Raw genomic sequence first — 27137 nt, 5'->3', positions numbered from 1 at the left:
ATCACGTGACACAAAGAATCCCAAGAAACTGACCTCTAATATTTCGCCATTGAAGAAGGAAAAAAGAAGAACGAGAGTGAAAGTATAGAAGGCGAAGGAGTTCCTATGTTTAATCGGGCCTATTTTGATGCAACTTTCACACCTAAACGGCATCGTTTAGCCCAAGAATGGGCACCAAACCAAAACAGCATCGTTTTGAGAACCTCCAGCGTGGCAAAGGAGTGTCACATCAGCACTCCGTTAACTGAGTCAGCACCGGAATTGACCCAAGGACTATTATTGGTGCTCAGAGCTGAGTCTAGAGAACCACTATAGTGAAATTGGAACCTCAAGGACCAAATTGAATAATTCACTGAATCTCAGGAACCATTATGGGGATTTACTCGTACAACGTAATTATGAAATGTATGGATGCTTTACGCAGTTATGGTGTCAAGAATCCGATTTGTATTTAAAAAATTAAAAAAATTTACAGCACACAAATCGAACCGTCCGATTTGTGTTTTAGACAATTAAAAATATTTTAATATTAAAATCAGATCATCCGATTTTTGTTTTCAAAATAAAAAAAAATTAAAAATACAAATCGAACCCTCCAATTTGTCCTCTCACAAATCGGACCATCCGATTTGTGTTCTTAAACTTTTTAATAAAGAAATCGAACTGTCCGTTTTCTTCACTTGATAGTTCAAAAAAAACTGTCCCCACCCACTTCCATAACCATGCACAATACACATAGAATTTACATATCCAAAAAAATGAGCCCCCTAGGATACTCTTTAATACAATATCTTTTAAAATTATAAAAAACATTTGCATGAAATTATAGTATTCCTAATGTGTTTGCATGTCTCATATCTCATATAGTCTCTGAGCCAGTCATAGTTGATATTTAACAAAATTTAATGACTAGAGAAAAGAAAATTGTAAATGTTTAAGTGAGAATCATAAGATTCATAACAGAATAGTACAAGGATGGTGAAATGGCAAATTGAATACTCCTTGCGGCTCGAGATTTTAGGAATTGAATTTGTGGCAGAAGGAATCAGAGAGATTGACTGATGCTACAACACATTAAGATAGTAAATAGTATTCACCAGTCTTCATGATTCTCCAACACAAGTTTGATTACCACTTTTGAGAAAATGGAATCTAGTGGCACCAATTATCACAAGATGGAAAACTGGAAAAGTTGTTGAACACAGCATCAAGCAGAGATATATATAGAAATGATTAATCTTCTTAACGAATATATGCCTAAAACTTCTACTTTAGACATCACACACGTCACATGTATTAAAAGCACCTTATAACCTGTTTAAATTACATCACATCATTGTACGTGAGAATTTAAATTAGAAAAACCTGTAAGAAAAAAGTGAACAATAAAATCTCTTTTTTTTTGTGAAATTTTTTTTACAGTTTTATACAAAATGCTGAAAACAAAAAGCATCATTATCAAGAGTTATATTGCTGATACGTGATTATGGAAGATAATTTAACCATGGCCAACATAAGAAAGCAACAATTAACTTATAAATCAAGACCCCATCGATATGGAATATGATTAAGCAATGCATAAACTATTTTCAGAAAGACAAAATCAAACAATGCTAACCTTGATTACCTGAATGAGACCAATATTGCATGAACCCAGGGACAGTGATACAATAGTTTTAGATTATGACATAATAGGCAGCAATTAATATAGTCTAATAGGCAATCACATTGAGAAGAACTCAAAAGCAATGGCATAATAAGCATTACTAATAATATATTCTAATATGAAATATCTTGGGGTGATGATGAATTGAGATGTGAATGGTGAAGTGTTAAACATATACCACTAAAGAGTACAAAATTACTGAAACATACGCTACATGCAAAAGATCTGCAACTCTCACCATAAAAACATCTCCATTTAAAGATCAACTTATCTGTCTCACAAACAAGAACGTTAGCAGGTAGATGGAACGTTGGCCAATAATCTATTAAGTTTCACTTGACCATTTTGATGTTCAAGCCCCTCCTTTCCCACCCCAGATATATAAACCCGCATCTCACCCTGAGCAACAAGTTCGAATATGCATGTGTCTCCAAAATTGATGTCATTATCGCGAACAAAGGCCATCCATCCACCACAAAAGGTATGCACCGTTCTGCCTTTTGCGTCCGGTACAGAGTTCACAGTCCAACTTTCACCTCTTAAATTTCGAAGAATAATTTCTGTTTTGTAGGCTGGGAGATGTGCAGCAGAGAACTGGTATGGGATTTTCTACAATGTGACAGGTATTCATGGTTTAGCATTGAAATCAAATGCATACTCTATAAAAGAACATGTGAAAGTGGAAGCTAAATGATTTTGTAGAACTCACCAAAGTGTATGATCCACTGACATTGAACTTTTTCATGATTTTCACAAAATTAGGAAAAGGGGAAGTAAAGGCTTGAGCCACTCTTTGTTCATCGAGTGCAAACAACATTCTCAAACCAGCATTAGCTTGTGAGCTTAATTCATCTTCAACACGATGCCTCTTCTGAGCAGCTGTCTCTGCTTATAGTTCAAATATAGTTCAAAATGCAACATGATGTCATGATATGGAAGGTAGAAACTTCTACAAATAAAAATTTAAAAAATTTAAAATAATCATAATTAAAAAATAGTTCAGCATTTACTCTAGGAGTTGATTATATCCTTGTACTCAAGAAATAAAACAAAGTCCTAAATGTTTGTTGAGAAACAGAAGATAAGCAACTACATTAAATTAGCGTTGAGAAGGTAACCTATTGGACAAATGGAGAAGAAAAAAACTTACCCAACTTTTTATTGGCAGCTTTCGTCCGATTGCCAAGCCCCGTTTTCTTAGAAGAATTTGATCTTTTACCAGATTTCCTTAATTCAATGGAAAAAGCAGCTTCTTGACCAACCTTTGACCGCTTTTTAACTGATTGATCAACGTTTATTATGTTTTTTGGGTTGTCTTTAGGATTCACCGACATATATCTTGAAGCCTTATGGCAAGTGATAGCATGTCCTGCACTAGGGTTACTTAAATCTGGTTTCGCAACCGGGTCTTGTAGATCTTTTCCACCTCCAGCAATACGAACAAGTAATTCACACTCATGCACGAGTTCAAAAATGCAGACATCTCCAACCTTTATGTTATTGCCACGCACAAAGGCCATCCATCCTCCGCAGAGAGTGTGACTTGTATGCACTCTTGTTGATGGCACAGAATTAACAGTCCAATGTTCTCCTTTCAAATTATGGAGGATAATCTTTATCTTGCAGTTTGGGAGATGTGCCATTGAAAATTGATACGGGATATTCTGCATTATCCCAATCAGAAATCAGTATCAAGAAGAGTTTTATGTGTGTAAAACTTACATCCACATTATATATTTTCATGCATATGGTTAGAGAGAAGTAATATTTGTAATTGTTAAAAACTCAATTTCTATAATACATTCTACTAAAAACCTTCTCAAATCAAGAAGCAGGGAACGTAGCAACCCACCAGAGTATATGAACCGCTAACGTTGAAGCTTTTCATGATCCTTACAAAATATGGAAAAGATGAAGTAAATGATCGAGCTACTTTTTTCTCATCATGTGCTGCTAAGTTTGATAGTGAAATACCATTCAGAATATATTGATCAGCATCTGTATTGAATTGAACAATTCAAGCAAGCAAGAGTTTAGGATTTTGTAGAAAGTACCAGTTCATCGTGCAAGATTGGATTAATTTTAGTAGACCTTTTCTGTGTGACTCAAAATAGATAAATAAAATTAACTTTACCTTCATCTTCATTGCTATTTCCCACATGAAAAGGCAACGGAATGTCATTAGTTGAACATGCTCTGGAAGTTTCTTCTTTTTCTTTGAACATACTAATAGGTTTTACTAACTCATATTGCAATATGTCTTTCCCAACTATACTCAGCTTAAGTTCCTGGTTGTCGGCATTGTTGCCTCTCATTTTCTTTGTAGCCCCTTCAACAATAACATCCAGAGAGGATTTCTCATTCCTATCTCTTTTGTGACCTCTTATATTATCAAAGTTGCCTGAATTTTGACTGCATTCAGAATTAAATCCCAGTTTTTCACATTTATTCTTATCAAATACTTGCACGGTGAAATTTAGGTAACCTTCATATCTGAAAACCAACAGATCACCGCATTCCAGACGGTGATCTCCCACAAACGATGGCCATCCCTGATGGAAGAACATATCATTTTCCATCTTAATCAATTGAACTGGCCAAGATTTTCCACTAGGGCCTGTTACTGAAACTAAGCCATCAGCCCTACCCTGCAAGTGATGAATGAATGCAGCAGGAATTTTCTGCAACAAGAGAATTCTCTTTCAAACATCAAAATCCCAAGAAGCAATGCAGCAATATAAATGAGATGAACCAATTTCATTCCTCGCTTAGAGACAGTGACACTGGGAGCGTAGGAAGATATTAAACTGTGAACCACTACAACAGAATTAGATAACCGCTTTTGCAAAGGACCACTTTCTACAACAATACTCACAAAGGGTCACTTTTTCAGAAAGTTTAGTACTCCGCTGTATCCACAAACACAGACTAGTTTCCCAGCATCACTTTAAATATATGAGCTCTTTTTCTCTTTCTTTGAAAATGTATAACATATTTTTTGTGCATACAACATACTTTGCTAAATCATAATATATTGCATGCCAGTATATTATTAGATATGTCAGAATTAGCTAGGATTTCACGCATTTTACATAACACTTGGTATCACTGGGTAACTTATGATGGTTTCATACATTTCATAACACTGAGTATAATTAGACAAATTATGATTTTGAAGCTTGAAAACATGCAATTACAACAACAACAACAACAGAGAGAGAGAGAGAGAGAGAGAGAGAGAGAGAGTAGAGGAATTTTACCAGCTTCTCAGGAGTGGAAGAATAAAACTCATAGAACTGAGGCTTTCTCACATTCAAGTTCCCTTCACAGCCACAGCTCTCGCAGGCCATTCACAAAAATCAAACATTCAATTCACAATCCCTAGCTCTTTCTTCTTCTTCTTCTTCTTCTTGTTTCTTTCTCCCCCTTTTTGTTAAAATTCAAGCTACAATGTTGATCTTTCTCAACATCAATAACCACACACAGCACCTGAAAAGGGAAAAGAAAATAAAAAAATCAGAAGACGATCAAAGCTAATCTAGCCAACTAGAACAAAATGCGAATGATTTACAGAAAAAACGAATAGAAATCAGAAAAAAAAATTTATATATATATAAAAGAAAATTGCATACCTTAGGTTCCAAAGCGATATTGAGAAACCCTAACACGAAGTGTGAAACTGTTTTTTCTAAATTAAAAAAGAAAAATTCTTCCCTTTTGGGAAATCTATGGAGCAACCTTGAGTTTGGTCATTTCTCTTTGATTATTTCATTGTTTTTCATTTGGGTCTCGTTCGTAATTGTATGGGGTATGCCACAGTCTATGCTGCTTCATCGAGTTTTTCTTGCCTGCTATTTTGTAAAATGCAGTGCAGGCGCGTGTAATTCACTTCAATTGAAACGACGACGTTTAGGTATTGGCAAGCATGCATCATGCAGCAGGGGCGCGTGAGAACCAGGTACACTGTGCCACGTGGAGGTAAGTGAATGGAGATGTAAATGGTTCATCAGCGTCCTATGCTGCTGTAGCAGGTTTTACTGTACATGTAAAAAACGAGGAGGTGAATGTTTAATTTTAATACTAGGATTATTTTTTGGACAATTTACTTTAATAAAATAAATGAGAGAAATATTTATTCAAATGTAACGATCACAATTTTTTTATTTGCGTATCTTGATTCATTATTATGTAAACTGTAATAGATAATCACGGTTTATAATTTACACATAAATCATTTTAGGCGGTCGGTTTATGACTGAATAATAAAGACCATAAACTGCGGTAAGTAACTACGGTTTACAAAGGCAGAAATTTGACCATAAAATCATCTAACTTGTCACGGTTTATGAAGGATTATGTAAATGCAGAACTTGTTAGCTGTCACGGTTTATGAAAAGAAGAATTCTATATATATGATTCAAGCTGTTGAAGAGGAGCATTCTCACAACGGCAAGTGAGGAAGAGAGTTTTCTTGTCTTAGTGCATTACTTTGGAAAAATTCAAAGAAGCAAAAAATATAGTGTGAAGTTCACTGACAGAAAACCGTTGAGTGTCTTTATTAATTCATCAAGCACTTTGTCAGATGTAAAGAACAACATCTTGCAGAAATTTGGAGTATTTGGGAGCAAGTGGGTGAAGAAGCTATTCTACAAGATTCCCACCGCAGTTGTGTCGACCGATGTTAAGTATGATACGTTTGTGATAGCGGCCGATGAAGATATTCGGGTTTTGTTTCATTGTGTTAGGAGTTTTCCGGATGTCAGAATACACGAGTTGTATGCGAAGTTGGAGGTTGGTGTCGATAGTTTTGGGACATCAGCTCCAGTTTATAGCTCGACTACCGCAGGTGGTGCGTCTAGTTCGATGCCTGCGGCCGGACCATTTGTTTCGCAGGTCGCATCCCCTTCCTTTGCGGCTGATTTAGATCGAGCGGAGGTAGTTGCTTCTGTACAGTTGGAGAATCTTGGGGTCTACAGCAGGCATTTGAGGTGGATACCGGTGTTGGCATGATTCATGATGTTCAAGGGTTCGGAAACCTGATCGAGTTGAGAATGCAATGCGGGACGATGACTCTGACTAGGAGCCTGTAGATATCATTGGGAACAGCGATGATGATACAGGTGCCAATCCACATACACAGCATGACCCTTCAAGTTTTGGCACATAGCAGTACCCTCCACACTTCTCCACTCTAAACTTGGAGGCTTTTGGTCAACAGGTAGACGGAGGTGCTACAATTGGAGATTCTTCTACAGAATTTTAGATTGGGTAATCATTCCAGAATAAAGATGAAGTTGTTCTGAATGTGAAGGACTATAGCATCCGTCGAGGTGTTGAGTACAGAGTCTTGGAATTGGATCATCTGAAGTATCATGGAAAATGCAAGGAGTTCAGCAAGGGTTGTAGTTGGTTGATTCGCATATCGCTTCGTACACGAAAGGGCACTTGGGAGGTTAGGAGGTACAACGGTTCGCACACTTGCTTGGCCACCTCTATTTCTAATGATCACCGGCAGCTTGATTATCACGTTATCTGTGCGAAAATTTATCCGTTGGTTATGGCGGATGCTGCGGTTACGGTAAAGGTCGGAACAAGCCACAGAAGCTGATTACGGGTTCAGGCCTAGTTACAGGAAAGTTTGGATGGTAAAACAGAAAGCAGTAGCACAAATATACGGAGATTGGAAAGAGTCGTATGCCGAGTTGCCACGGTGAATGCTAGGGGTATAGTCGACCATGGCCGGGATAGTTACAGTGTTAAAGACCTCTCCTATTCGACTTGGGATCAGGTCGATGATTATACGGTGTACTTTCATTGTCTTTTCTGGACATTTTCACCCTGCATCGAGGCCTTCCGGCATTGCAAACCCCTGGTGAGTATTGACGATATCCACTTGTATGGGCAAACACAGCTGATATGCCACATCTTGCAAAGTGATAGTGCACTCCCCAAACGGCATGTGAAAGGTGTGGGTCTCAGGACGCCACCTCTCAACGAATGCGCTATGTAGAGGCTCATCAACCCATAACCATTGACTGTTCAGTCTAGCCAAGTGATACAAGCCCGCGGTCTCTAGATACGGTATAATCCGGTCGTGTAAAGGCATATTCTGTTGTCTCTTGACACCGCTAATAACCCTAGTAGGCTGCAATATGTGGATAAAAAAATCCTCAGCATACGAGCAATATTAATAACAGTAAATATAATTTAAAAACATTAGTATACAACTACATTGGTTTTCTATTTTCTCTGATAATAGTAATAACAATAATAATAACGACAATAAAAAAAACTTGGATGTCTCTGACAAAAAAAAAAAAACTTGGATGTCAAGTGCCAATTTTTTAAAATTACAAGTTATATTAGTCCCTAAATTTTATATTTTTTATTGAACAAATGTTATATGTAACACTAAGAGATAATACCTAAACCAAAAGAGATTTGGACCTAGACATATGGTTCAAATGAAAAATTTGATTTGTGTTGTCGGTATGGTAGATATTAAATGGTGTGGAAATACATGTAAAAAATTTTAATATTTAAATTAGCAAAAATTTAGAGCAAGCTTAAATGAATTAAAATTGAAAAATACTTGAGTTTGATAATATATTTATAGAGGTAAGCAACAACTTAGTCATTATTTTTTAGTCTCTTTTTATTTATAGTAGTAAATAATTTCTCTTTTATTATTTGAGAAATTATCCCACGTTAAAATAGTGGCTGAGTTATAGATAAGGATGGCAATAAATCTTCATAGAAAAAAAACTCTTTTTCTATTTTCTGTTTCCGTTTAGTAAAATGTCCTTGTCTCGTCCTATTCTCATCACGAGTCCTTATTTATTTCCATCCAGTTGAATATCCATTGTTATTAAGCTTTAAAAAATAGAAAAAATTAACACAGTCATAATAAAATTAATTACAATTCAATTAAATATTTTAAATTAAAACACAATTTCAACACAAATTTAACATAATTAACATATACAAAATTTTTATCATACAAATTAAAATAAAATGAAATAAAAAATTTTTTCACAAAAGTTGAAAATAAATTAGAATGATATAACCATATATACACATACATAAGGATATTTAACTAAATTTCTCTTTATAGAAATTTTGTGGGTCTCATGAGGATACCTCAATCTCCACTCTCGATCCACTCTCGTTCTTATTTATTTGCAGGCGGATCGTCGTCTATGTGGAGAGTTTTATAGGTCTTGATTAATCCTCCGTCGTAGGTAATTTTTGGAAATATCCATAGGTACATATTTTTTTGTCATCCTTATTTTTTAATTGTAGAAGGTATTTGAAGTAGTGGATTACAAGGTCTTGCTTGCCTTACAAATTGGGTCAGACATATATTCTGATATTCGTGCCCCAAATAAATCGGATAGATTAATTCGCACAGCTTCTTAAATTAGTTTGATTGGATCTGATAGACTTCTATAGATTCTTTATGGAACTAAATTAGCTATTTAAACTATGACTTTAATTTTAGACTATAAGATGAACGTGTTGCACTATTGCCGGCTTCTCAATGAACATTGAAGTTTGTGTCATTACCATGGCTAAGATCTGGGGCATGTATGTTGGGGTTAAACTAGCATTTGAGCTGGGAATTAAGAAGCTGGTGGTGGAATCAGACTCAAAATGTGCTATAACGCTGACTCAGAAGATGTCACCAGAAATTCATGGTAACTCCTCCCTCATTCGTTTCATCAAGGAGTTTTTGATAAAGATAGAAGATGTTGAAGTTAAACATCTCTACAAAAAGACGAATTTCTGTGCTGATGCTCTTGCTAAATTCGGACAGGAACATGAAGCGAAAATTAAATTTTGAAAACAGTCACCTTCATGTTTATTCTATCATCTTCTTGCTATGAAGTTCAGCAAAATTGTAATGCAGTAAGTTTTCTTTCCTTTAGATCTTGGGCCCAAACCACTTATAAACAAAAATGAACATTTATCTTTTTTATGTATATTTTGTTAGTATATTTTTTACTTTTGTTATTAAAAATAATTCATAAAAAATAAAAATAATAAAAAAGTGTGTGTTTTTACCATAAAAAATTATACAATTACTAATGTAGCAAATAATAATACAAATATGATTTTTTTTGTGTCATCATAATTTTACATATTCATCACGTTAAATAAAAATTAGAATTTGCAAAAAAAACTCCCTTAAAAATAAAAATTATCAAAGCCTAAGCTTTGGAGTAGTCGAATACTTGGATTTCTTATTGCATAAATAAACACAATAATTAAAAATATTAACATATAAAATAAAATAAACATTAATCTTATTTTTAATATACAATTTAAAAAAAAAAAGAACACCACACTTTCTTATCCTATTTATATATAGCAGATATATCACTTCTAGCATGAATTTTATTCAATCTTTAAATATTAGTTTCATTTCTACTATCTAATGTCTCTACATTTTTTGTTAGAATACTTACCAAAATACAATCATATTACATGTAAAAATTTCACCAATTAATTACTGCTTACAAAAATATATATTCGATATCTTATACAAAAAATTATTATTATTATATTATTACAGATAATTTTAATATACTCACGTTTGATTATTTTAGTAATATTTAGTTAAAAAATATGAATAATATTTATAAATAAATATATATAGTGATTGTTAATGCAATAGAGCATTTTTTTACAAAATATCACTAAGTTTCAACTAGTTTAATACAAAATAATATTCATCTTGAAACCTATAACTATAAACCTATTGATTTAATATATTTTAGTAAAATCAGATGAAAAAAGAAATTGTGATTAATCCACTTGTAAAAAACTACTAGTTTCAGAACCGTTTTATTTTAAAGTAAGTTGAGAGAAATTAGGATAATGATATTGATAGTGAAGCAATTTTTTTTAGAGTAGAGTAGACTACAATCTACATATCCAACCGACTAACCAAAACGTCGTACCGTTTACACATATCTCAGCCGCTTTCCGCCGTTAACGACCATGTTTTCTCGTCGTTTCTCACTCTCCTTCTCCTTCTTCTTCCTCTTTCTTCTTCAAATCACTCCCTTCTCGTATTCTTCTTCTTCAAACCCCTCTTCCAACCTCACCCTCATCTTACAGGTACCTTACCCCCTCTCACTCCCTTCCCCCTTTCTGTTCATTTATTTTATTATTCATTATAAAAAAAACCTAAAAAAATTTAAAAAAAAAACTTTTTTTTTAAAATTTTTGATTACCTGATTCCTTGAAATCAGGATGTATTGAAGGCAATCTCGTTGAAGCAGAAGTGGGATTTGAACGATTTGCGGGTTCTTAATTCGGAATCTGTTGGGAACAGGTTCAGGTTCGGAACGTTTCAGAACTTCGAGTTCAGAATTGGGTTTGGGAAAAAGAGCAATTTTTCTGTGAAATTCTCTGACCAGGTTGCGAGTTGGGGCAAGTTGAGGAGGAAGCCCAAATCGGTGGAAGAGGATTTAGGGTCTCTGATTCATCGTGTTAGCTCCACGGCTGTTCTTGATTCAATCAATTTGGAAGGTCCTTTTGAGTTGGTTGTCGATGACACTCACAGATTCTCACTATCATTGCCTGTATGATATGATTTCTCATCTAAATTTTAGTTTTTTAGTAGTTTTCTGTTGCTGTTCTATTCAGATCTCTATGTGGCAGAAGTAGTTGAACTTGTAGTTCATGTTTCTTTTCTTGTTCACTTGGAAGTTGTTGTTTTTCTTTCTTATGTCGCTGTTAGATTAATTTTTTATCTATATTTTTTTTTTGAGTAATTTTAAGTGATAGCCAATCATAGAGTTTGAACTTTGAAGGAGTTGTTAGGGGAGTTAAGAGTTTAAAAATAATCTTTTTACACTGTTATCCAATTAAATCCATTTCCTAAGTAATTTGCTTTACTAATATAGCAAGTGATTGGAATCAATAAAAAACATTTTTGCAATGTTAAACTGTAACAGATTTGAAATAAATATTCTTCATGTGGATTTAAATTTGAGATGAAGAACAAGGTGCAAGTATTATTTCACTGTGTTTGTTATTGAAAGTAACTAGCTGTTATTTCTTAGATATGTTATAGCTTTAAATACGGCTTCATTTATTGTTTTCATATTTATGAACCATTGAACCTGTACTTTGATTTTTGCTTCATATGTTAAGCATTTTATCTTCATTTGACGTTGATCTGTGACAATTAATGCTTCAAAGTCAAAGAAATCTTACTGTCATTAGTGATGTCGTTAGAGTTAACATTTATATGCCATCAATGACATAACATTCTTGTTTCTTAAGCAAATAGCAAGCTAAGATATATCTTTTGAATTTTTCGTTTAGTTACTATCTGTTTTGATGTCTCAATACCTTTTGATTTTGCAGATGAATGTTTCTTATACTGGTTTGAAACACATCCTTGTTGGTGAAGGTATTACAATAGAAGTAAAACAAGCACAAGAAATATCTCTTTTCTACTCGTCTGATCTTGATCTGCGAATAAATGGGACTGCGTTATATAGCAAGGGAAGAAGTGCATTTTGGCCCTTTCTACAGTCAACGTGCATGCCGTTAATTCCCATACGCATATTCGGGTCTGCATCATTAGTAGCTTATAAAGCTAGGAACCGTTATTCACCAATAGAAACTACATCAATTTCAGAGGACACAGTTGAGCTGCTTCCAGAAAAATGTTACCATGGCCATACACGTAGAAAGCGAGCATGCCCCATTGATAAATTAAGCTCTAAATTAAGTGTGTTCGAGAAGATTCTGAGGAGTCTTGTTGGTCATAAGATTCTTCAAGATCAGTTTTTTGGCTTCGTGAGAGCAAACATTAAAGCATCAGCTGCTGTAAAGTTCCCTCTAGAATTGGAAAGAGACATAGGGAGTAATGTCACACTTAGTCGCACATTACCTGATTGGAGAACAAGACCCAGTGTAGAGAGGTTTTGGTTCGAGATATTGGCGAAAGTCGAGGCAGACAGGCTAAAGCCGGTTTTGATAAAGAAAGTGAAGCCTTTTATCGAATCCGATTCAGCTTCATGGGCTAATTTGATGTCTAATATGTCATATACGAAATTGCGACCGGTTCTTCTTCCTCCAGAAGCTCTCACATTGGATGTGAAGTGGTAGGAGATGCTCTTGTAAGTTGTAACATTTTTTCCAAAACTTTAATAGGCCTTCTCATAGATTCATCTGTTGATGCTGTTAGATAAAGGAGTTAACTAACTCTTGTAAAATATATCACTCATGCACTCATGATTGGCTTTGTAAATATCCCAAAAAAGGAAAGTGAAAAAGAAAAAAATTGAAAGAAGAATTTGCTTTTACATGCTTTTTGTAGTGATATTGGATTTGAAAAACAATTCTTTGATTAGCGCTACGATGGAGAAGTCTTGTACTAAAGATGGTGTATTATTTTGGAAATGTGTACTCTATATATCTATAGCGGGGAAGGTGCTGTGCTGAATGTGCTGTTTCAGTGTACTCTATATATCTTTGGTTATGAATACAATATGCAAGAGTAACTTATCATTATAACTGTATTATTATGACAATGTTAACATGTTGTGAAAGATTTGTATTGTTATCACAGTACATGTTGAAAATTAATATTCCAACGTTGGTTATAATTGTAAGTTTGGTTTGTTCTCGTTATTGCTGTAGGTATGATAATTTTATTGGATTTACAATTCTGAATTTCTGATTAATGAATAATGTTGACTAAACAAACACACACACATACACACGCACAACTTCATTAAAAAATTTACTGTCTTTACTCGTCCTTTTACTTAATAACTAAGAAACAAGATTGTAAAGAAGTAAACCATGTTGGTCATCAAGCAGAAAACTTTAGCAAGGGATTGGATGTACTTTCCTCCTCAAAACTTGAAGACACATAAGAATTATTTGAAGCATCTATTCCTGATGAGTCAACTTGGGAATCTCTTTGAATCACATCATTTGGACAATATGAAGGTTTTGGAGGCATTTCAATACTTGCAACATCTCCTTCTAACATTTCCACTACTTTATTCATTGAGGGACGATCACTTGGCTTCAGTTGTATGCACCACAATGCAATTATAAACATCTTTTTTGCTAACTCACTCCTTTCTTCATGCATAAAAGTTTCCATCTCAATCTCATCAGTTTCCTCAGCAGCCAACTGATCATATATCCAAAATGGAAAATAAAGTTGACTTGAATGCTCTGCATGAGGATTTAAATTTCTTCTTTGACTTGCTGTTTCCATCAAAAGCATTCCAAAACTATACACATCAGCCTTGTAAGATACTGCTCCAATATTTTGATAGAACAATTCTGGGGCCATGTAACCAATGGTTCCTCTTGCCGCAGTCAAAGTCACAATACTATTATCAAGAGGATATAGTTTTGCAAGACCAAAGTCTGACACCTTAGGAATGAAGTTCTCGTCAAGAAGAATGTTGTGAGGCTTGATATCAAAATGTAAAATTTGCATGTCACAACCTTCATGTAGATAAGCCATACCGTGTGCCACACCAAGGGATATCTCAAACATCTTCTCCGAAGTTAGAGATACATTTGTTTCTTTAGAAAATATATATTTATCTAAAGAACCATTTGGCATGAATTCATATATAAGAGCGCGTTTTGAACCTTCCACACAAAACCCAATCAACCTTACTACATTTGCATGGTGTATTCTACCAATGGTAGCAACTTCACTGATAAATTCTTGGCCATTAGCTTTGGCTTTACCCAACATTTTTATGGCTACAAAAGGCCCACTTTGTAGTTTTCCTTTGTACACTGCACCAAATCCTCCTTCTCCCAACTTCTCCTTAAAACCTCTCGTCATCTTCTTTATCTCTTTATATGAATATCTTATTGGCATGAGAGTATTTCCTTGTAGAAAATCCTCAATATTTTCGTAGATTGATATATGCCTTCTTCGAAACGTGTAGATCAACAATGCAAAGAAAAACATGACACCTATTGAGTATTTGAGGATTATGTATGAGATCAGAAACAATCCCATGAATAATCCAACCTTAACAACAGGTATTACATCTCTTTTAGAGAAGTGTTCACCACTATCCGTGTGCCACACTTTGCGAAGTCCTGTGTAATTAAATTATAAGAATATGGATCAATTTAAATGTATTTGCTACCAATGAACACATATAAAACTTTATTCAAAGTATGTACAAGGAATTTATTATTTGATATATAATGTATGTAGATGTAAAAAGAATCAGATATTTGAGTCTTAGAAGACACAAGACTAGAATACAAGTTTGACAAATTAGTCTTTAAAAGATAATTAATCATTTGCCTCATTTGTTTACCTAGTACAACCCAAGTTATGAATGATTTAATATTACTAATAAGCTTTCTTAGTGTTAACTAAAATAACTAAAATCTCTCTTATACTCCTCATGACACTTATGCCAAACAAATAGGAAAATTACACCATGCAATTGTACATAAATAGTATGGAATGAGAACTTACCTTTCAAAATTCCGTATGCAAAATCTGTCGAAAAGAATCAGTGAAAAGTTAGCAACATGGTGAAGGCAATAAAAAAACTAATATAGATATCACATGTTTCCACATTTGACACCTAAATTTGACATCAAACAAGATTTGTAACTTTTATACTTAAAAGTTTCCAACTCTTGCTTCCTTCTCTCATTCATATCTAGGTCTGATTCTTGCTCTGTATTGTTCTGTTTGTAATCTCCCACTTCTTCAAGAACTCTAACATCTACAATGAGTGTACAAAAAGTAGTCGCCTTAAGGGATAAAATTCATACCTTGTGCAATTATTTGTAGCTTTGACACGTTTCCTAAATCACAGTAATTAAAAAATCTATTAGCTCTCTAATTTTGAAAATAATCAGACAACAGTGATAGATAGATCTGCAACTTTAATTTTCTTACCACATTTGTAGTTCAGCAGTGAAGTGTAATCACAGACGGGATTATCCGGATCCCCACAGGTGATGTTCTGAGTGATTTCGTTGAATACGCAAAAATTCTTCATCCCGCATTTATCTTCACAAGCAAACTCATACATCCACGAAAGTTCAAATCCGTAACTGAGTTTCTTATGGATTTCAGAGTATGCCAAGTTCTCTTCGATGAACACTGAATCTTGCCATAATCTCGGTGGAACAAGAAACGATGAGGCTGCAATCAGCTTCACACGGCAATCATCTCTTAATTCAACCACCGCCAAGTCTCCAAGAACAGCATAAACATTATTACCGCCTTCTTTAATGCAAGGAGCAGTGTTCACGTATCGTGGATCGTCCCTCACCGGATTGCTGCAGTTCAAGAACACCACGTGCTCGAACATTCTCACTGCGTTCTCCTCCGGTGTGGAGCCATTTAAGGAGACTCGTTCTTGAAGGAATTCGTATTTTCCGGTGCCGACTTCGGCGACTGTTTTGTAATAATAGTCATCCCCAAAGGTACTGAAATTGGTTAGGGATAAAGAATAGCGAGGAAGGGTAGAACAGTCATTCTCTGAGATGGCTGGATCTAGAAGCCGGATCGTGAAGTTGTTGTAGTTTATTGCCTGAACATGGTAGGTTTTACCGGGAAAAAGATATAAGAGGGTGATGTTATTCTCGCAAGACAACTCGTACCTCCGGTCGCCACAGCTTGCAGGGTCGCCCCTCAGCCGGAAAGGATGTGTTATGGTGGTGACTTTGCCGCATGCGGAGGGCGTACATGTTCTGTTATGATCAGCAGCTGCTGCAACTGTAACAATCAGGAGCAGCAACTTTAAGCGGGAGAAGCAGAAACCTTTCCTACTGCTCATCACTGATCATGAATTAGCAACTTGCGGTGAGGACCAAACTGTTTTAATATTGATTTCGAGAAGTTTACTTCTAGTTTGGGACGGTGGGTTTTGTGAGGTTATTTGTGAAACCGATTGTTTAAAAGCTTTTTTTTTGGTAAATCAAAGGATGCTTGGTAAGGATATTCTAAAATGAGATTTGAAATAGTATATATAGAAGATTATGAATTAGAATTGGAGATACTATATTCTTTTAATTCAGAGAAATACAAATATTGTTGCAGATTGTATAGCTAAAGCAGCTATTTCTAGCGTAGACATTAATTCGAATTAGAGTCAACTATGAAATGAGGATCAACATCTAATAGATTTTTCGGGTAAACAATTCAAACTCATGTACCATTTTCAAGCATGTATTCAGTGGCAATGAACTAACTACTTTTGAAAAATCCTCTTTGCCATTGACTTGGAAACCAATGCATAAGCATGTCGGTAACGTGTTCAATTCCAACTATTTAATGTTAGAGTAAACTTTATATTAGTCAATGAGTTCACACATACAAAAACCAAGGAAAGAAACATTCAAGTAATTTCTCAAACTCACATTATGACGATGGAAGCATTATTCATCCTGCTTCTGCTTCTCAATTTCAATCTCATCAACATCGGAATTAGCCACCGTGACCCTGTTCAATGTCCCGTTCGTCTGTACTGTACAAAAAACGAAACCAATATTCTTGAGCTCCCTGGAGTTTCATCCTCGGTAAAACTCCCCGTCCGTCACATTAATTTCAAATCCAAAACTCTAGAAGTGTATGCTGCCGGAATCTGTTTGTCGGAACTCTTTCTCAAACTCAATTATTCATCATTCGATCCTTTCCGATTCATTCGAAGAGATTTTGGTTACTCTGCCCCTGGTTATGATGAAAACTATCCACTTAAACCCACCAACATTACTTTCTTCCATTGTCCTTCTTCAAATAGTGAGTACACGAGGTTACCTTGCCGGATTCAAGCGGCCGACGATGACGACGGCGTTGTCCGCACGAATCTTGTGCGCTGCAGAAAACTGTCCCATCAGGTTCTACCAATGCACGCCGAATTTATAAGGGATTTTTCATTCTACTTGGTGTGGTCGGAAACGAATTTCCATAGTGGATGCTTCGTTGGTTGCAAGATGCCCAAGGGGACACAATACTATGAATCAATTATTTTACCCGTTATAGGTGAGACAATACTATTACTATTATTTTATCTTCATAGAATATCATTTATGTTTGAATAGAGTAAGCAAGGGACTCTGCCCTATTGTATATTGCCAAGAACTATGCCTATCCCAAAAATATTTTATTAGTTTTATAAAATTGAATTTTGTTTATAATGGCATGCAGGTGCAGCTCTCCTGTTCTCAACACTGGCTGCCTTGTATTATATATATTGCTATTATAGAAACAAAGGGGAAGATCAACAAAGAGTTGCAACTTTTTTGAAGGACTATGAGGCATTAAACCCAACAAGATTCTCTTATGCTGATATCAAGAGAATTACTAAGCAGTTTAAGGACAAGTTAGGTGAAGGAGCTCATGGAGCTGTCTACAAAGGTAAATTGTCCAATCAAATTCTTGTTGCTGTCAAGATTCTCAATAATGCAGACGGAGATGGGACAGAGTTCATAAATGAAGTAGGAACAATGGCCAAAATCCACCATGTTAACGTTGTTCGCTTGCTTGGATATTGTGCTGATGGATCTCACCGCGCTTTAGTTTATCACTTCTTCCCCAATGGTAATCTCCAGAGCTTAATCGCTTCGTCCAGCAACAAAGAAACCTTCCTTGGATGGAACAAGTTGCATCAGATTGCTCTTGGCATAGCCAAAGGGATTGAATATCTTCACCAAGGCTGTGATCAGAGAATTCTGCATTTTGATATTAATCCTTACAATGTCCTGTTAGATGAAAGTTTCACTCCAAAAATTTCAGACTTCGGTTTAGCTAAGTTATGCTCCAAAAATCGAAGTACTGTATCCATGACTGCAGCTAGGGGAACCTTAGGCTACATGGCGCCTGAAGTTTTCTCTAGAAATTTCGGCAATGTATCTTATAAATCCGATATCTACAGTTATGGGATGTTATTGCTTGAGATGGTTGGAGGAAGAAAAAATACAAATGCTAGTCAAGAAACATTTCAAGTTCTATATCCCAATTGGATACATAATTTGCTTGAAGGAGATGATACATATATTCCTATTGATGATGATGGAGATTTTAGAATTGCAAAGAAACTTGCAATAGTGGGACTATGGTGCATCCAGTGGCACCCGGTTCACCGTCCCTCCATGAAAAGTGTAGTTCAAATGCTTGAAGGAGAGGAAAGCAAGTTGAAAGTGCCTCCGAATCCTTTTGAATCTGCAGGTGCGACTAGTTCAAGTGCAATTATTCCAGCAAGACGTCTGAATTTGGAATTGGAAGTAATCCCAGAAACAGACTAGTTTGATTCAACATATTATTAAACATTTAACTAGCACTTGGTGTGTGTGCATGTGTGTGATGTTGTAATCAAAGAAAGTTGTTTTTCACCTTTTAATTTTTTGTTATGTATGGTAAAAAATACCTACAAAAATATATATAAAAAAGTGGCTTAGCTCCTGATAGAACGCCACGTTAATTAGTATGTGTAACATCTATTTCAATTATGAAGCTAGGAACCGACGAACCGTTATGCATCAATAGAAACTATATGTCGATTTCAGAGGTCGCAGTTGAGCTGCTTCAGAAAAATGTTACCATCCATGACCTAGCTTTTTAACGATCTTGTTTCTTATTAGTTAAGTAAAAGGACAAGTATATGTTGCAGATGTGATATTTTTTATATTGCTTTTGTTTTTATTTAAATTTATGTGCTGTATATTAGTTCAGAGACTTTGGTGATGAAAAAATAAATGATTTAAATTAAGAATAGAGTGTGTACATGCTGTTTTGATGAAGCCTGTTTTAACTTTTTCTCTTATAGAGCGACAATCTATTTTAATATATTGGGATCTTTTATAAAAAGTAGGATTAGAAGCGAGTTGAATGGTCGGCATATTATCACAAAAACAACATGGCAAAATCAATGGTAATATCAATAAACTTGAGCAAATTGGTGAGCCACACAGCTTCACATAAGCAGCATTTGTTATGGCTCTATACTCAATTTCGGTTGAACTTCTAGATGCCACATATTGTAGACTTATCATCTTGTTCTTTGTACGTCTAAAATTCTTGACGAAAACTAAGCACTTTTATAATGACAATTTCTTAAGTAGCTTATAGCCTTATACTCTAAATTATATATAATATTACGAAATGATTATCAATATGATAATATATCCCATAAATATAATGACTAGTGGTTTGTTAACTTGTTGATTAATAAATAAAAATAAGATGATATTTTTATATGTCCGACACGGTATTTGGCAAGTAGCATATGGAATAGTTACGCAACTCCGGCATTCGGCTGAAAATTGTGTGTATAGTTTTGTTGTGATTCGTGGGTGAAATCCGAAAATATTCCTTTTTAAGTGAATTCCTTTCTTTTTCTTTTAACCTTTTTGCAATCTGTAAGAATTTTTTTTTTCTAGTCAGTGAGAAGCCTTTCTTTTTCTTTTTTGTAGAATATAAAATGCACTTTTTTTTCAGATCAAATCAAAGTGATAGATTCATTTTCTCGCACTATGAAAAATGGAAATTCTATATCCACATATTTCAGCTCCAAATTCTGTTTTCGGTAAATTACACTAAATTCAATTCAATTTTAAAATTAATTTGTGCCGGCATTTACTATCCAAATTGACCACTCTATTTCTGATTTTCTATTAAAAAGATAAGAACAAGGGTATATTCAATAGAGGCCTTGCTGTCTACTTGACCTTAGCGTTGTAAAAGTCGTGAACAATTATTTAGTTGTACTGTAAATAACTGCACTTTTAAAAATGAATGGAGGCCATTTCAGATAAATACAGAGAAAGATAGAGAAAGAGATGAATTTTAGAGAGAGAGAGAGATGAATTAACGAATCTTAAATAGTCCAAACTAAAGTAACTCACTTAATTAAACTAGTCTGTTTCTGGAATTACTTCCAATTCCAAATTCAAGAATCTTGCTGGAATAATTGCACTTGAACTAGTCGCAGCTATAGATTCAAAAGGATTCGGAGGCACTTTCAACTTATCTTCCTCTGCTTCAAGCATTTGAACTACACTTTTCATGGAGGGACGGTGCACGGGGTGCCACTGGATGCACCATAGTCCCACTATTGCAAGTTTCTTTGCAATTCTAAAATCTCCATCATCGTCGATAGGAATATATGTGTCATCTCCTTCAAGCAAATTGTGTATCCAATTCGGATATAGAACTTGAAATGTTTCTTGACTCATGTTTGTATTCTTTCTTCCTCCAACCATCTCAAGCAATAGCATCCCATAACTGTATATATCAGATTTATAAGACACATGACCGAAGTTTCTAGAAAAAACTTCAGGCGCCATGTATCCTAAGGTTCCCCTTGCTGCTGTCATGGACACAGTGCTTCGATTCTTCGAGCATAACTTAGCTAAACCAAAGTCTGAAATTTTAGGAGTGAAACTTTGATCTAACAAGACATTGCGAGGATTAATGTCGAAATGCAAAATTCTTTGGTCACAGCCTTGGTGAAGGTATTCAATCCCTTTGGCTATGCCCACAGCAATCTGATGCATCTTGTTCCATCCAAAGAAGGTTTCCTTGTCACTTGACAGAGCAATGAAGCTCTGGAGATTACCATTGGGGAAGAAGTGATAAACCAAAGCGCGGTGAGATCCGTCGGCGCAGTAGCCAAGCAAGCGAACCACATTGACATGGTGGATTTTGGCCATTGTTCCCACTTCATTTATGAATTCTGTCCCATCTCCATCTGCTTTATTGAGAATCTTGACGGCAACCAGAATTTGATTAGTTAATTTACCTTTGTAGACAGCTCCATGAGCTCCTTCACCTAACTTGTCCTTGAACTGCTTAGTAATTCTCTTGATATCAGTATAAGAGAATCTTGTTGGGTTTAATGCTTTGTAGTCCTTCAAAAAAGTTTCAACTCTTTCTTGATCTTCTCCTTTGTTTCTATAATAGCAATATATATGATACATGACACCCACTATTAGCACAAGGAGAGTTGCACCTGCATAACATTATAAACACATTGAACTTTCCAAGTAAATATACCATAATGGTGTTTAATCCAAGTTTAAGTTTGTTACCTGTAAGGGGTAAAAGAACGGATTCATGGTGTTCAGTACCATTGTTGGATACGTTGCAAGCAACAAAGCATCCACTCTTGAAAGTTTCTGTCGACCATACCAAGTATAATGGTTCCCAATTCCACTGTATCTTACATACGGAAATTGGCAAGACATGACGAGTCAATTTTGTGCACAATACAAGGTTGGATTCGATGATGTTGTCGTCATCTAAAGCAATAAGAATCGGGCAAGATAACAGATCTTGTTCCTCGTAGTAGCCGCTGAGGATGTTTGGTGGCACGCTTGAAGAACAATCAAAGAAAGTACAGTTTGTTGGGTGTAGAGGATCATAAAAACTATCGAAATCAAGTGATTGTTTAATGGATTGGAAAGGATAAAATGATGAATAATTGAGTGTGAGAAAGAGTTGTGGAAAACAGTGTTTGGGATCATATACTTGTAAAGTGTTTGATGTGTAGCTAATGCTTGTGACGGGGAGTTTTACTGAGGATGGAAAGGCAGGCAGCTCAAGAATATTGGTTTTGTCTTCTGAACAGTAGAGACGCACGGGACATGGAACCGGATCATCATGGTAAATTCCCATGTCCAGATTCAAATTCAGCAGCAGCACCAATAATAATGCTGCCATGGTCAGTGATAATATCAGATGAGATGGGAAATCAAAGTTTTCTTGCTTTGTAAATGCACCAAGTTCAAAATGATAAAAAAATTGATTGTAGGATGGGTTAATAATTTTTTAAGGAGTGAATATTTGTTTTTTTTTTTAATATACGATAAGTACAAAGATAAATAATATTTATTTAATATTTTTGTATGTTTGGTTTTTTTAATTCTTTTTGTAATTAAAAAAATATTAAATAATCATTAAAATTTATTACTTTAGTTATCAGTTAATTATTAATATTTAAAAATATAGAATAAAATATATTGTTAGATTATTAAACTAAAAAAATTGAATTGATAAGTAATTAACGTCCAAACAATTAAAGTTAAACTTGAATGGAGTCTTGTTTATCACAGAATAATCCATCATAGTGTTGAACAAAGTAGATTTCCGTTTTGATTTAGGCATTCCTAGATGAGCAGAGGGAAAGGCTTGTGGTGTTCACTACTACTCTTACAGTTGCTCTTTGAAACTTGTTGCAATGGAGGAGCATGTAGGCCTTCCTCTTGCGGCAAAATCACCAACATAAAGCATCCTTTCCGGCTGAAGGATGATCCCGCAAGCTGTGGGGATTCCAGGTACGAGTTGTCTTGTGAGAATAACAGGACCGTCTTATATCTTTTCCCCGGTAAAAGCTACCATGTGCAGGCAATAAACTACAATAACTTCACGATCCGGCTTGTAGATCCCGCCATCTCAGACTCAGGGGATGACTGCTCCACCCTCCCCCGATATTCTTTGTCCGCTAGAAATTTCAGTGACAGCTATGGCTACATGGATATCCCCAAATACAGTGAACCATATGGAACTATTCAAAAACGAACTCATTATGATGTAGTAAGAATGTTCGAGAACGTGATCTTTTTGAACTGCAGCTATCCGATCAGGGATGATCCACGATTCGTGGATGCTGCCCCTTGCGTTAAAGAAGGAGGCAATGTTTATGCTGTTCTTGGAGACATGGAGGTGGGTGAATTAAGAGATGAGTGCCGTGTGAAGATGGTTGCTGCCTCATCCTTTCTTGTTCCACCGAGATCGTGGAAGGATTCATTCTTCATCTACCAAAACTTGTCATACGCTGAAATTCATAGAAAACTCAGTTACGGATTTCATCTTTCTTGGATGATCGGCGGTGCTTGTTCATCTGCCTGTGGCCAGCTGAGTTCTTGCTTCTTCAACGAAACCTCTCCAAATCTCATCACTTGCCGAGCGGATCGCTGTTTCACTCCGATAACGTTCAATGAATGCCGTAAGAAAATTAAACTCTAAACATTATTTCCATAAAAAAAAAAATAATTTTAATACACTGTCAATGTAAAATAATTTTACACGTGTATCTAATTACGTCAACAAAAATAATCATTTTTTGTATCCACTGGCGTAAATTGTCATTAAAAAAAATTATAATTGTACAGTTGTGTAAAACGTTTTATAATATTAAAATTAAACTTAAAAAAAAGTATAACCTAATCACATTAGAGCCAAGGGTCAGGCCAATACTAGAAAATCTCAATATATGTTTTTCATTTCTTCCTCAAATTAAAATGTGACTTTTATTCCAACCATATATTGTATTTCAGTGAAAAGAAAAGAATCTTTGTTTGTTATTAACAAAGAAATTTGTGTGTTCAACTACCATTGCCGGCTAATACATTTTTACTGTCATTTAGGTGACGTGTCAAAGCTCCAAATCATTGCAGAAGGTATGAATTTTATCTCTTACATAGAATTGTTCTCTACTTTTTTTTCTGTCTTTTGTTTTTTCTGAAAAACTTATTATAATAGGGCGAGTTGATCGGCATACAAAAAGGGTAAAGTCCATGAATCAAATTTATGAATAGGAGACTAGGAGTATAGGACTATAAATCTATAATCAAAGACCAAAAAGGAAAGGATTATATCTGTTCTACATACAACAGAAAAATATGCCTATTTTGAACACTATTGAAAAGTCTGTATATTTTATGCAAAAAATGTTATATTTCAGATTTTAAAAAGTCTGCGTTTTTTTTTTACTTTTTAGTATAAAAGTACATGTATTTTAGTTTGAAACAACTGTATGTATACTACTACTTGTGGGAAAGATGTTATGTCTGTGGATTTGTAACTGCAAAAATTTTTATACAATTATATTTATATGAAGTTGATATTTAAAAATTATTAAATGATTTAATAAATTCGACTGAATTATTATTTAATAATTTTTAACTATCGACTTCGTATGAAAATAAATGCACGAGTTTTTACCATTTATAATATTTATATATTGTATGTTATTGAATGCTTTTTTATTGTACACGTAGTACTTATTACTTCTTAAATCTATCGATTATATATTCTGTATTTTAAATAAAATATTAAATAATAACTTATACCTATTTTGCCCGCTCAATACCTCAAATTTGAAAATATAACTTATACCTATTTTTTAACATTGTATCATGTATATTAATTTTAGTAAATTTCTGGTATTGACTTAAATCTATAATATCATACATGGAAAATAATTATTGACCTACCGCTGCAACATTAATCCGCTCTTACATAATTATTTATGAGGAGTGCGGAGTGTTAGGGATCAACAATTTTTGTGTTTTATAACTATTAATTGGCTATCAATAATATTTTTAATTGTGTGAGATTATATTCAATGATAAGAGATCACTCACTTTTTTTTTATGGTTAAATGATGACCACAACACACAAAAATTACTGTCCCTAAACTTTCTCATTACTTATATATATATATGTTCGTTATATCTCAATTAGCTCTATATTTAAGAAAATAGCTTAGATGGATATAATTATAAATACGAAGCAATACGAAATTTAGACCTTAAACATGGCATAATACAAAGCAATATACTGTTGCTTATTACTTCAAATAAGTAGTTGTTACTATTTTGCTTCAACGAACTAACGGTAGTTTACTGTCTTTACCATGTTTAATTTCTAATAAATTTTCACTGATTGTTTTCTACAGATTTTGCATATGGATTTTTGACAGGTAAAATGTCATTCCGTAGCGTATTATTTAGAGTTGGACGATTTTATTTTCCCATCCAATAATATTCTCTTGGGATAAAAGCGAGCCGGTAATAAATATGTTATTATTAATGTTATGTGCATAAAATTATATATGTTAAATTAAATTAAATAATTTTGTTTATTATTTCTGTGGCATTACCGGTTAAATTGGTCTATATTTTTGTATTTACATAGGATTTAACAACAAAGTGATTGTCAGAGATACCGGAGAAAAAATTTCTGGAAAAAAAAATGTAGTAGCTGCTATTAAGGTAGGTGCATTCACAGGACGGTTTCTAGTGCCATACATGATCGTCAAATATGCATTAGGTGTTATGTTTTTCTTTGCACTGTTGATCTACACATATCAAAGAAGACATATATCAATCTATGAGAATATTGAAGGTTTTCTACAAAAAAATACCCTCATGCCAATAAGGTATTCATATAAAGAAATAAAGAAGATGACAGCAGGTTTTAAGGAAAAGTTGGGGGAAGGAGGATTCGGCTCAGTCTACAAAGGACGGTTAATAAGTGGTCCCTTTGTAGCCATAAAAATGTTAGGTAAAGCAAAGGGAAATGGCCAAGAATTCATCAGTGAAGTTGCTACAATTGGTAGAATACATCATGCCAATGTAGTGAGGTTGATTGGATTCTGTGTCGAGGGTTCAAAACGCGCTCTTGTTTACGAATTTATGCCGAATGGTTCTCTAGATAAATTTATCTTCTCCAAAGTGGATAGTGTATTATTGACTTACCAAAAACTTTTTGAAATATCTCTTGGTGTGGCTCGTGGTATAGCTTATCTGCACGAAGGTTGTGACATGCAAATTTTGCATTTTGATATCAAACCTCATAACATTCTTCTTGACGAGAACTTCATTCCTAAAGTGTCAGATTTTGGTCTTGCAAAACTTAATCCTCTTGATAACAGTATTGTAACTTTGACCGCAGTAAGAGGAACAATTGGTTACATGGCTCCGGAATTGTTCTACAAAAATATTGGAGCAGTATCTTACAAGGCTGATGTCTATAGTTTTGGAATGCTTTTGATGGAAATGGCAAGTCAAAGAAGAAACTCAAATCCAAATGCAGAGCATTCGAGCCAATTCTACTTTCCATTTTGGATATACGATCAATTGGCTCGGAAAAATGATGAGATAGAGATGAAAACTTTGATGCATGAAGAAACGAGTGAAGTAGCAAAAAAGATGTTCATAACTGCACTGTGGTGTATACAATTGAAGCCAAGTGATCGTCCTTCAATGAATAAAGTGGTGAAAATGTTAGAAGGGAATGTTGCAAGCATTGAAATGCCTCCAAAGCCTTCATATTATCCAAATGATATGATTCACAGGGATTCTGAGATTAATTCAGGAGTAACTACTTTAAATAACTCTTCAGGCTCTTCAGGTTTTGATGAGGAGGAAATTACAACCATTCGTATGTGAATGTTTCTGGTTGATGACCAAAGCAATTTGCTTTTTTGCAATCTAGTTTCTTATTAAGTAAAAGGACAAGTATAACAAAGCAGAGGTGATATTTTTCTACACATTGTTTTTATTTATATTATGTGCGGCACGCTTTTGTTTATTAAAACCAATTGAATGATAATTTGATCACTTCGTTGTGAGCATGTGCGTATTAATATTGTTATTTTGATAAAATAAGTTAAATATAAGTATATAACCTTTGTTTAGAAAAATGTTA

The 27137-nt window shown here is 34.6% G+C and overlaps 6 protein-coding genes across 10 annotated transcripts; 3 read left to right on the top strand and 3 right to left on the bottom strand.

The window, feature by feature from the left end:
- Nucleotides 1-1728: 1728 nt before the first annotated feature.
- Nucleotides 1729-5570, bottom strand: LOC112697896 (B3 domain-containing protein Os01g0723500-like). 4 transcript variants are annotated; one of them, XM_025751268.2, is made up of 7 exons: nucleotides 5299-5570; nucleotides 4927-5155; nucleotides 3801-4347; nucleotides 3519-3664; nucleotides 2817-3330; nucleotides 2376-2551; nucleotides 1729-2275 (listed from the first exon to the last, which is right to left on the bottom strand). In XM_025751268.2, the coding sequence occupies exons 2-7, from the start codon at nucleotides 5014-5016 to the stop codon at nucleotides 1958-1960; spliced, it is 1791 nt and encodes a 596-aa protein (XP_025607053.1). In that variant the 5' UTR covers nucleotides 5017-5155; nucleotides 5299-5570; the 3' UTR covers nucleotides 1729-1957. The 4 variants fall into 4 exon arrangements, with proteins under 4 accessions (XP_025607053.1, XP_025607052.1, XP_072075526.1 ...); XM_025751267.2 differs by having other exon boundaries at nucleotides 2376-2554; nucleotides 5299-5553; XM_072219425.1 differs by having other exon boundaries at nucleotides 3801-4473; nucleotides 5299-5493.
- Nucleotides 5571-10447: 4877 nt separating this feature from the next.
- LOC112697895 (protein TUNICAMYCIN INDUCED 1-like) lies at nucleotides 10448-13201 on the top strand. The gene is made up of 3 exons (XM_025751266.3): nucleotides 10448-10789; nucleotides 10924-11256; nucleotides 12047-13201. Exons 1-3 carry the CDS (start codon nucleotides 10670-10672, stop codon nucleotides 12794-12796), a joined length of 1203 nt encoding a protein of 400 aa, XP_025607051.1. The 5' UTR covers nucleotides 10448-10669; the 3' UTR covers nucleotides 12797-13201.
- A 138-nt stretch (nucleotides 13202-13339) lies between these two features.
- LOC112697892 (LEAF RUST 10 DISEASE-RESISTANCE LOCUS RECEPTOR-LIKE PROTEIN KINASE-like 2.1) lies at nucleotides 13340-16482 on the bottom strand. 2 transcript variants are annotated; one of them, XM_025751263.2, is made up of 4 exons: nucleotides 15597-16482; nucleotides 15470-15502; nucleotides 15165-15188; nucleotides 13340-14773 (listed from the first exon to the last, which is right to left on the bottom strand). In XM_025751263.2, exons 1-4 carry the CDS (start codon nucleotides 16480-16482, stop codon nucleotides 13506-13508), a joined length of 2211 nt encoding a protein of 736 aa, XP_025607048.1. In that variant the 3' UTR covers nucleotides 13340-13505. The 2 variants fall into 2 exon arrangements, with proteins under 2 accessions (XP_025607048.1, XP_025607049.1); XM_025751264.2 differs by lacking the exon at nucleotides 15470-15502.
- A 426-nt stretch (nucleotides 16483-16908) lies between these two features.
- On the top strand, nucleotides 16909-19131 carry LOC112697894 (rust resistance kinase Lr10-like). Its single transcript, XM_025751265.2, has 2 exons — nucleotides 16909-17687; nucleotides 17853-19131. The coding sequence occupies exons 1-2, from the start codon at nucleotides 17069-17071 to the stop codon at nucleotides 18947-18949; spliced, it is 1716 nt and encodes a 571-aa protein (XP_025607050.1). The 5' UTR covers nucleotides 16909-17068; the 3' UTR covers nucleotides 18950-19131.
- A 1269-nt stretch (nucleotides 19132-20400) lies between these two features.
- On the bottom strand, nucleotides 20401-22429 carry LOC112697891 (rust resistance kinase Lr10-like). Its single transcript, XM_025751262.2, has 2 exons — nucleotides 21734-22429; nucleotides 20401-21654 (listed from the first exon to the last, which is right to left on the bottom strand). Exons 1-2 carry the CDS (start codon nucleotides 22362-22364, stop codon nucleotides 20558-20560), a joined length of 1728 nt encoding a protein of 575 aa, XP_025607047.1. The 5' UTR covers nucleotides 22365-22429; the 3' UTR covers nucleotides 20401-20557.
- A 248-nt stretch (nucleotides 22430-22677) lies between these two features.
- Nucleotides 22678-27003, top strand: LOC112697890 (LEAF RUST 10 DISEASE-RESISTANCE LOCUS RECEPTOR-LIKE PROTEIN KINASE-like 2.1). The gene is made up of 4 exons (XM_025751261.3): nucleotides 22678-23649; nucleotides 24071-24103; nucleotides 25384-25407; nucleotides 25623-27003. The coding sequence occupies exons 1-4, from the start codon at nucleotides 22815-22817 to the stop codon at nucleotides 26876-26878; spliced, it is 2148 nt and encodes a 715-aa protein (XP_025607046.1). The 5' UTR covers nucleotides 22678-22814; the 3' UTR covers nucleotides 26879-27003.
- The last annotated feature ends 134 nt before the right edge of the window (nucleotides 27004-27137 follow it).

This window comes from Arachis hypogaea, chromosome 16, assembly GCF_003086295.3.
Source record: "Arachis hypogaea cultivar Tifrunner chromosome 16, arahy.Tifrunner.gnm2.J5K5, whole genome shotgun sequence".
Classification (NCBI taxonomy): domain Eukaryota; kingdom Viridiplantae; phylum Streptophyta; class Magnoliopsida; order Fabales; family Fabaceae; genus Arachis; species Arachis hypogaea.
This window is presented reverse-complemented; position numbering and strand designations above follow the sequence as displayed.